Source organism: Megalops cyprinoides, chromosome 19 (assembly GCF_013368585.1).
Source record: "Megalops cyprinoides isolate fMegCyp1 chromosome 19, fMegCyp1.pri, whole genome shotgun sequence".
NCBI classification, from domain to species: domain Eukaryota; kingdom Metazoa; phylum Chordata; class Actinopteri; order Elopiformes; family Megalopidae; genus Megalops; species Megalops cyprinoides.
This window is the reverse complement of record NC_050601.1, coordinates 1,078,940-1,088,939: the sequence shown is the minus strand read 5'-3', so window position 1 is coordinate 1,088,939 and position 10,000 is coordinate 1,078,940. Positions and strand designations below refer to the sequence as shown.

The 10,000-nt window shown below is 48.3% G+C and overlaps 1 protein-coding gene across 1 annotated transcript in view; it reads left to right on the top strand.

Annotated features, from left to right (window-relative positions):
- The window catches only part of LOC118794910 (potassium channel subfamily T member 2-like), a 37,596-nt gene that overhangs the window by 18,093 nt on the left and 9,503 nt on the right, over positions 1 to 10,000 (top strand). The window contains exons 8-15 of the mRNA XM_036553202.1: positions 502 to 585; positions 4,753 to 4,847; positions 5,039 to 5,219; positions 5,990 to 6,154; positions 6,456 to 6,592; positions 6,941 to 7,004; positions 7,468 to 7,576; positions 9,985 to 10,000. The exon at positions 9,985 to 10,000 is cut by the window's right edge and continues 93 nt beyond it. Coding sequence (XP_036409095.1) covers positions 502 to 585; positions 4,753 to 4,847; positions 5,039 to 5,219; positions 5,990 to 6,154; positions 6,456 to 6,592; positions 6,941 to 7,004; positions 7,468 to 7,576; positions 9,985 to 10,000 — 851 coding nt within the window. The remainder of the gene's footprint in view (positions 1 to 501; positions 586 to 4,752; positions 4,848 to 5,038; positions 5,220 to 5,989; positions 6,155 to 6,455; positions 6,593 to 6,940; positions 7,005 to 7,467; positions 7,577 to 9,984) is intronic.

Below are 10,000 nucleotides of genomic sequence, written 5' to 3'. Positions count from 1 at the left end.
TACTCTGAGAAACACATGCCCTACTGTGAGTAACACATTACTCTGAGAAACTCATGCCCTACTGTGAGTAACACATTACTCTGAGAAACACATGCCCTACTGTGAGTAACTCATTACTCTGAGAAACTCATACCCTACTGTGAGTAACACATTACTCTGAGAAACTCATGCCCTACTGTGAGTAACACATTACTCTGAGAAACTCATACCCTACTGTGAGTAACACATTACTCTGAGAAACACATGCCCTACTGTGAGTAACACATTACTCTGAGAAACACATGCCCTACTGTCAGCAACATTATGAGTTGCATTTGGTATTATGAGCTGAAAACATGCATTGCTATGAGAAGCATGTGCTTAACTGTACACTCTTATTACACATGCAACACAGAGAGCAGCGGCACCAAGAGGCACAGCTGCTCCTGCAGAGCACAGCAAACAGCGTCTGCAGTCTCAGTGAAGTAATCTTCTTCTTTCTCTTTCACACCCTCGCCTCAGGTGCCTGTTCCCTCCCTCAGAAACCTGTTCATCCCGGTCTTTCTGAACTGCTGGCTGGCCAAGCACGCACTGGAGAACATGATTGTGAGATCAACCGCAATAGCTGATTACATTATATTACTGGCATTTTAGCAGAAACTCTTATCCAGAGTGACTTACATTGGTTACAGTTTTTTACAATGTTATCTGTTTACAGAGTACAGTACAGTTTTACTGAGGCGGTTGTGGGTAAAGTATCTTGCCCAAGGGTACAACAGCACTGCCCCAGTGGTGAATCTAACCGGTAACCTTTCGGTCATGAGTCCTGCTCCTTAACCACTATGCTACACTGCCCACATATCTCCCTCTTTCTCTCCATCCATCCCACTCTCTGTCTCTTTCTGTTTCTCCATCCATCCCTCTTTCTTTCACTTACTCATTTCTTTTCACTTAATACAAACATCTCCAGATTTAAAATATGTATGTACGTATGTGGAATACGAGTAAAATGTATGTAAAGTATGTACATGTGTGGAATACCTGGCAACAGAAAGGCTGGCTGGTCTCTCTGACACGCAGAGGAGGGATCAGCCAGCAGCTGAAGCAGATGATCTGGTTCTGCCATCCTGGAGGTTCCTAAACCAGCTGGTGAGCTCCAGTGGAGGGTCCTTCATGCTGCCAGCAGGTTTAACCCATGCACTGAGAGGAGTGATTTCTGTGGCACAGAGGAGGGTCTCTCTCACACACTCGCTGACTGCTCCAGATGGTGGAATGTGATGGAGGTGATGGAAAAACTCGCTGAATGAGCTCAAAATGCATTTCTCCCTCACCTGCATTATTTTTGGGCTTAAATACAGGAGAGAGGAAAAAAACATCTGTGCATGTTCACTAATTACATTTCTGCAATGGCAAAAACGACTGTGTGAATCTAACAAGGCCTACAGAGATGGAGAGTGACTCACTCAGACTGCTTTAGTTTTAAGGACAATGATAATGGCTGGATCGAAACTGGAGCGTAATTTTGACAAAATGACCGTAAAGTGATGCAATGGGAAATGATGTACTTTGCCATATTACATTTATAGGGTTCCTGGCAATGTCCTTCCTGGGATTCCAGTTTTTCAAACGTACTTTTGTTCGGGTTTTTCTGCATTTGTCTGTTTTTTTATTTTGTTTTGTCTTTTCAGTGATGCTTTTTTTCTTGTCTTATTACTCTTCTCTGGAAAGGATATTCCTTTTTAAACAAACGATAAATAAGAAGCTTTTAATGATCAAAGTTTGTCCATCCATCCCTCCCTCTCTGTCTTTCTCATCTGCCTGTGGGTCTGTCAGTGTTTCTGTCTTTCTGTCTCTCTCTGTCTTTCAGTATATCCCACCCTCTCTTCCAGCCCCTCCATAGATATGTCTTGCTTCCAAAGAAAACACACACACACAGCAAGAAATGAGGCTCGAATAGCTGGGACATTCAAATAAAAGAGCCACATCTCTCTCTCTCCCTATCTCTCTCTCCCTCCCTCTCCCTCTCTCTCTCCCTCTCTCTCTCTCTCCCCCCTCTCTATTTCCTTCTCTCACTGCTTTCCAGCACAGATTTCTTTGCTAAATGGTACTGTACTGTAACTGTAAAATTCATGCATCCTAATGTCTGATAGATCCTGTTCTGAAATTGTTATTCAAAGCTAGCTAACTATGATACCTTGTTGTTACTAGAAAATTAATAGGTGTCAACAGTCATTCATTAAGAGGCAATAATCAGAATCCGATAAAACCTATTTCAAAAATCATGGGTTCACAAGCCCCTTGACAGTAGCCGTTACAACTCCATACAGAGAAACAGAACATTGTGTGTGCAGACTAACTTCTGAACAAATTTGAACATATTTCTTGTGTTATTGCCTTCAGTTGTGGGTATGGATTTTAATCAAAAGGCAGAACCTTTGTCTCTGACTCACAGAAGAGATGACAATACAACATTTTTAGACTGCTCTACACCACATTAGACTACTCTACACTACACTACGCTACACTACACTACACTACAACACCCTACACTACACTACACTGCACTACACTACACTACACTGCTCTACATTACACTAAAACACACTACTCTACACTACACTGCACTACACTGCTCTTCTCTACACTACACTACACTAAAGGCTACATTTCAACCAATGACTTCCAGTCTGTGAAAGGATGTACCTCAAAAAAAGTGCTGAATGCAGATGCATTGGGGTGCAGATGCATTGGGATGCATTGAGGTGCAGATGCATTGGGATGCATTGGGGTGCAGATACATTGAGGTGCAGATGCATTGGGATGCATTGGGGTGCAGATACATTGAGGTGCAGGTGCATTGGGATGCATTGGGGTGCAGGTGCATTGGGATGCATTGGGGTGCAGGTGCATTGGGATGCATTGAGGTGCAGATGCATTGGGGTGCAGATGCATTGGGGTGCAGATGCATTGGGATGCATTGAGGTGCAGATGCATTGGGGTGCAGATACATTGAGGTGCAGATGCATTGGGATGCATTGGGGTGCAGATACATTGGGATGCATTGGGGTGCAGATGCATTGGGGTGCAGATGCATTGGGGCACTCTTAGCCTGCACATATCCTGCCTGTATTTTCCCCCTCTTCTCATTCCTCATCAGGTCTGTGTGACCGGCATTACTTTCTCCCTCGGCTCTCAAGTTCAACTGATTGAAATCTGTGCCCCAGCTCCTCTCTGCCCCCTACATCCCTCCCTCCCTCTCTCTCTCACTCTCTCACCCTCTCTCTCTCCCTCTCTCTCTCTCACTCTCTCACCCTCTCTCCCTCTCTCTCTCCCTCTCCCTCCCTCTCTCTCTCCCCTTACTCTGACAGCTTCTGTGCAACTCATTATAGCAGATGCACTACTTTCTCTTTCATCCTGTTCTAGTGCTGCTTGTCTGTCTCCTCCAAGCCTCTCTCTCTCTCCCTCCCTCTCTCTCCTCCATCCGTCCCTCCCTCCCTCTCTCTCCGTTTCTCTCTCTCCCTCTCTCTGTTCCTCTCCATGGTGGCTTTATCTCTGCTGTGAATTATTTTTTTCATTACCATATGCCTTTTCCCTATTTGTTTGCAATTCCTCTCTCTTTTTTCCTTTCTCTCTCACACGGCCTCTCTCTCTGTCTCTTATCCCCCCCCCCCCCCCCCCCCCCCCCTCCAGTTCAATTCAGTTCAAGTAGCTCTATTGACCTGACAAAGAAACGTGTGTTACAAAAACACAACCATATTTTCAGCAACCATTACTAATTAATTTTAAATACTACAAGCCACAAATAGGACATGTACTAGGTAAAAAGGTAACTCCATAACAAATTAATAATGCAGTAAATACATTTGAAAATAATAACATCATTATTTAGTTATTCATGTTAAGTCACTGAAGTTCCCAGCCTGTGCCTTCAGTTGAGACAAGCACTGATATGCTTGGCTGCCAATGTTGGGTACCTTTTTCTATTCTAAAGAGGAAGATCAAACTTTGACTCTGCAGTGCAGCATTGTTAAAATAAATTGATTTATTTCTTTGCATTTTATATTCTGTATTGAACTGCAACTGTGATCCAACCTCTTGCAGATCTCAGCCTGTGCTCTCTGGAGAGCCAGGGCTACCTGTGTCGGCCTGTCTGTGTGTCTGTCCCTGTGTCAGCCTGTCTGTGTGTCTGTCCCTGTATCGGCCCGTCTGTGTGTCTGTCCCTGTATCGGCCTGTCTGTGTGTCTGTCCCTGTGTCAGCCTGTCTGTGTGTCTGTCCCTGTATCGGCCCGTCTGTGTGTCTGTCCCTGTATCGGCATGTCTGTGTGTCTGTCCCTGTATCGGCCTGTCTGTGTGTCTGTCCCTGTGTCAGCCTGTCTGTGTGTCTGTCCCTGTGTCGGCCTGTCTGTGTGTCTGTCCTGTCTGTGTGTCTGTCCCTGTGTCGGCCTGTCTGTGTGTCTGTCCCTGTGTTGGCCTGTCTGTGTGTCTGTCCCTGTGTCAGCCTGTCTGTGTGTCTGTCCCTGTGTCGGCCTGTCTGTGTGTCTGTCCTGTCTGTGTGTCTGTCCCTGTGTCGGCCTGTCTGTGTGTCTGTCCTGTCTGTGTGTCTGTCCCTGTGTCGGCCTGTCTGTGTGTCTCCCTGTATCGGCCTGTCTGTGTGTCTCTCCCTGTGTCAGCGTGTCTGTGTGTCTCTCCCTGTCTCTCTCTCTCTCTGTTCAGTTTTAATGTTCTTCTGTAGATGTAAGGCTAAATGCTGAAGTGTAGTGGTCTCTGTTACAGAACGACCTGCACCGAGCGATCCAGCGGACTCACTCCGCCATGTTCAACCAGGTTCTCATTCTCATCTGCACCCTGGTCTGCCTCATGTTCACCTGGTGGGTCACAGGGGACAGGGACAGGGACGGGGACGGGGGGGCAGGAAGCCGAGAGGGTGGTGTAGAAGGATGATGTGAGGGAGACACACACACCCACTCACATATAAACACACACAGTGACACACAACGCACACCACATGCGCACACACACACATGCTCACTCCCTCTCCCTCTCTCCCTCTCTCTCTCAGTATCTGTGGTATACAGCACCTGGAGAGGGCGGGGAATAACCTCACCCTCTTCGACTCTCTGTACTTCTGTGTGGTCACCTTCTCCACCGTCGGATTCGGGGACGTCACCCCCCAGATCTGGCCCTCCCAGCTGCTGGTGGTCATCATGATCTGTGTGGCCCTCATCGTGCTGCCCATACAGGTGAGTAACCACGCCTTGTCACCCCACCCCTGTACAGGTGAGTGACCACGCCCTCTCACCCCACCCCTGTACAGGTGAGTGACCACGCCCTCTCACCCCACCCCCATACAGGTGAGTGACCATGCCCTCTCACCCCACCCCTGTACAGGTGAGTGACCACGCCCTCTGTATTCACACTAATATGATCTGCAGCCCTGTGTGGCCGCTGTCTCTGTGCTCAGCCCCCACCTGTTCCTCTCCGGTGGCTCTTTCTAAACTGGCCCTGCAGGTGTTTCCTCTGGTATTAGGGAGGGGGGTGGGGGGTGAAGGAGAGGCACAGTAGCTTTAATGCATGGTGTGTGGGTCAGATGACACACAGAGGCTGGGGAGGCCGGCGGGGGGGGAAGCTGGACAGGAAATGGCACTCAGACACACAGACCTCCTGCTCTGTCTTTCATCTCAAAATACCCCTGACATTTCCCGTTCCCACTCCATCACCCGAGTGCTGTAGGGTGAATCGGTAACCTGCCAGACAGGAGGGCCCCAACAACTGTACCCCACAAGCAGCTTCTGCATCCCCTGCCCCCTCCCCCCCCCAACCTGACTGCCTACCACAACCAGTAACTCTTCTGTCCCCATCACCTGAGAGTCTCTGTGTTCCCTCTCTCTCTCACCCTGTGTCTCCCTCTCTCTCTCTCACCCTCTCCGTCTCTCACCCTCTCTCTCCCTCTCTCTCACTCTCTCTCTCTCTCACCCTCTCCCTCTCTCCCTCTTTCTCTCTCTCCCTCCAGTTTGAGCAGCTGGCCTTCCTGTGGATGGAGAGGCAGAAGTCTGGAGGGAACTACAGCCGGTACCGGGCCCAGACGGAGAAGCACGTGGTTCTGTGCGTGAGCTCCCTGAAGATCGACCTGCTCATGGACTTCCTCAACGAGTTCTACGCCCACCCCAGACTGCAGGTGCGTCTCTATGGCGATGCACTGTGGCAATCTCACCACAATATCATGCCTGCTTAGGCTTGGCACCAGGGGGCAGGGCACGGTTCAATCAGGGCAGGTTTGGCTGGGGGGGTTCCTCCTTGTGGGGGGTCTGCAGGATGCCAGGTTTTGATCTAGGCTGGATTATGGCAGAGATTCCTCACCCAACAGCCAAAAAGGTGAAAAATACCATTATGTGAAAACAGAGAGAGAGAGTGTGTGTTAGTGTGCTGACAGCAGTGCAGCAGTGTGTGTGTGTATGTGTGTGTGTGTGTCTTTGCAGGACTACTATGTGGTGATCCTGTGTCCAGCGGAGATGGACATTCAGGTCAGGAGGGTTCTGCACATCCCCCTGTGGGCCCAAAGGGTCATCTACCTGCAGGGCTCCGCCCTCAAGGACCAGGACCTGATGAGGGCCAAGTGAGTAACCCCCACTCTGCCGTCTGCAAATAAGCCTGAAGGGCAGCCATGCCTCATAACTGTGTGTTTTGACAAGCGCTAGCACATACCTCATCAGCTGCTCAAGATGTTCTGGGGGGGTCAGGCACGTGAACATATAACCCCTCCCACCTCAGATTACAGGCTCAAAAACCAAAGTTTTGATTGACAGATTTGTCACATGTCGCCTTTGGTTTGCTGTCTGTAAGATGACTAAACCCCGCCCTCTTTTTCTCCTGTCTATCTGCTCCTCCTCTCTCTTCTACTAACCTGCCATGCCTGTCTCCACTTCCTGCTGTGGCCCCGCCCCTCCCATGCCATTGGCTGAAGGATGGATGATGCGGAGGCCTGCTTTATCCTCAGTAACCGGTTTGAACTGGACCGCATTGCTGCTGTAGGTCACTCTCTTTCACTCCACTGCTCTCCTTCCTGTCTTTCTCACTCTCTTCTTCCTCTTTCACCTTCTCTTACACTCTCTCCTCCCTCTCTCCCTTTCTTGCTATAATTTGGTTGACTCTAGTGGTATTGGTCACAGTCGTGCTGTCCTGAGGCTGTTTAGTGTTAGTAGGTGTTGTCGCTGTGACTCTTATTTGGACATTTGGCATTTCAGGGCTGATATTATATCAGGACTATGACATGTTTCATTAGTTTTTAAGTGTTTCTGGAATTCCATGGCTCTCCCTCTTCCTCTCTCTCCCCCTCCCTCTCCCTCTCCGTGTTTTGAATGAGACTCAGTGCACTGCTACAGCGTTAGAAAAGATCAGGTGACTAATTTAGTGGTGAGAGAGCATCTCTGGTTGTTACTGTGTCGAACAGTGATGAGTTTTGCAGCTAATGGCCCTGCCTCTCTGTCTCAGGACCACCAGACCATCCTGAGAGCATGGGCAGTGAAGGACTTCGCCCCAAACTGTCCCCTCTACGTCCAGATCCTCAAACCCGAGAGCAAATTTCACGTCAAATTTGCAGGTCAGAAAAACAAGGTTGAGATCTCCTGCACAGAGCGCTGTAACTGCAGTCTGTGATCTATACAGAGCGCTGTAACTGCAGTCTGTGATCTATACAGAGCACTGTAACTGCAGTCTGTGATCTATACAGAGCACTGTAACTGCAGTCTGTGATCTATACAGAGCCTGTGATCTATACAGAGCACAGTAACTGCAGTCTGTGATCTATACAGAGCCTGTGGTCTATACAGAGCGCTGTAACTGCAGTCTGTGATCTATACAGAGCACTGTAACTGCAGTCTGTGATCTATACAGAGCACAGTAACTGCAGTCTGTGATCTATACAGAGCCTGCGATCTATACAGAGCACTGTAACTGCAGTCTGTGATGTATACAGAGCCTGTGATCTATACAGAGCACAGTAACTGCAGTCTGTGATCTATACAGAGCGCTGTAACTGCAGTCTGTGATCTATAGAGAGCCTGTGATCTATACAGAGCGCTGTAACTGCAGTCTGTGATGTATACAGAGCCTGTGATCTATACAGAGCGCTGTAACTGCAGTCTGTGATCTATACAGAGCACTGTAACTGCAGTCTGTGATGTATACAGAGCCTGTGATCTATACAGAGCACAGTAACTGCAGTCTGTGATCTATACAGAGCCTGTGATCTATACAGAGCACAGTAACTGCAGTCTGTGATCTATACAGAGCCTGTGATCTATACAGAGCACTGTAACTGCAGTCTGTGATCTACAGCCCCGCCCAGCCCCTTCCCCGCTGTCACACGGCAGGACCAGCCCTACTCTCATCCCAGACTGCTGAGATCTACCAATGTGAGCTGCAGCTCAGATGGAAACTCAGACAGAAATAGCACTGAATGATGCTATTCGATAGACAGCTACTGCCACCCCCCTCACCACTGCAGGGCCAGAATTTAATTTAAAAAATGTCTTACTTATTTTTTTATGTTTCATTAGTTTTGCGCTTTCAAAGACTTACCAGATTATGGCTTGCATGGGTTCATCCTTCAACCCCAGCATCAGTGCCTGGCCAGGCATTTGGAAATGGAGGTGCGCGAAGTGACTCCAGGAAGAGCCAGCCGTCGGGGAGGAATTTAAGTGACACACAGAGAGCAGATAAGGATGCTGGGCTGTGCTTTGACGTAGCCATCCTGATCTGAATTTGTCTCAAAGTTCATATGCAGTGCAACACTGCTGCAAAACTCTTTAACTTCTGATAGCTGAGTTCATTGGATCCCAAGCCTTAAGTAATTAGTTGATATGGCTTACAGCCATTAAACTGAATCATAAATGCTAAGGAAGCAAAAGGCCATTGTAGGGATTTTAATCTGTATAGACTTTTTTCCACTTTCTGTGTAGGCCTACATTACATTACATTACATTACTGGCATTTAAGGTTACAATTTTACATGTTATCTATTTATACAGATGAATATTTTCTGAGGCAATTCTGGGTTAACCACCATACCCAGGGGTACAACAGCAGTGCCCCCATCAGGGATCAAACTGGCAACCTTTGGGTTACGAGTCCTGCTCCCTGCCACTATGCTATGCAGACCGGTGAACTGCTGTGAGTGGAAGATGGTAGTGTTGGGGTGAAGTGAGGCAGGATATCACCCCTCTGCCTCTATCTCCTCCTCCAATCAACACTGACTGTGCTGTGAAAGTGTGTCAGTAGATGATATTAATTGGTGTTATGGGGCTAAGAGACGGAGTGTTGTAAATACAGCGCATTGAGGAGAGTTCACCCAGCCGTACACACAGTACACTCTGTGTGTATCAGAGGAAGAGAGACACAGAAAACACAGCCCAGTGGGAAAAAGCCCGTAATCACCTCTCTCCTGTGTGGTGTGTCCTTGCCAGAGCCCAGGCCAGTAACCAGTTTCTGTGTTCAGCTACTTTACTGAAGCAACAGTGCTGATGGGAGGGTAAAAAAGGGGACACAGTGAGTGTGTGTGTGTGTGTGTGTGTAGATGTTTAGTGTAGACTGTTCAGTCTCTGCACAGCAATAATGAGTATATTATAGTAAACGAGACCTAGAAGAAGGTACATTGTCAACACTGATAATGACTTCATTGATGGAACAGTGTTGACACACCCTCCCACCCACACACACACACACACACACACACACACACATACACACACACACACACACATACACACATACACACACACACACACACACGCACACACACACACACACCCACACACATACACACCCACACGCACACACACACACACACGCGCGCACACACACACACACACACACGCACACACACACACACACATGCACACACACACACACACACACATGCACTCCTATATCCAGCATGGTACTGTGGATCAGTGATCAGTGTGTTAGTGTCTGTCTCACTGCCCTGCTGCTGTGTCCTTGTGTCTGCAGATCATGTGGTATGTGA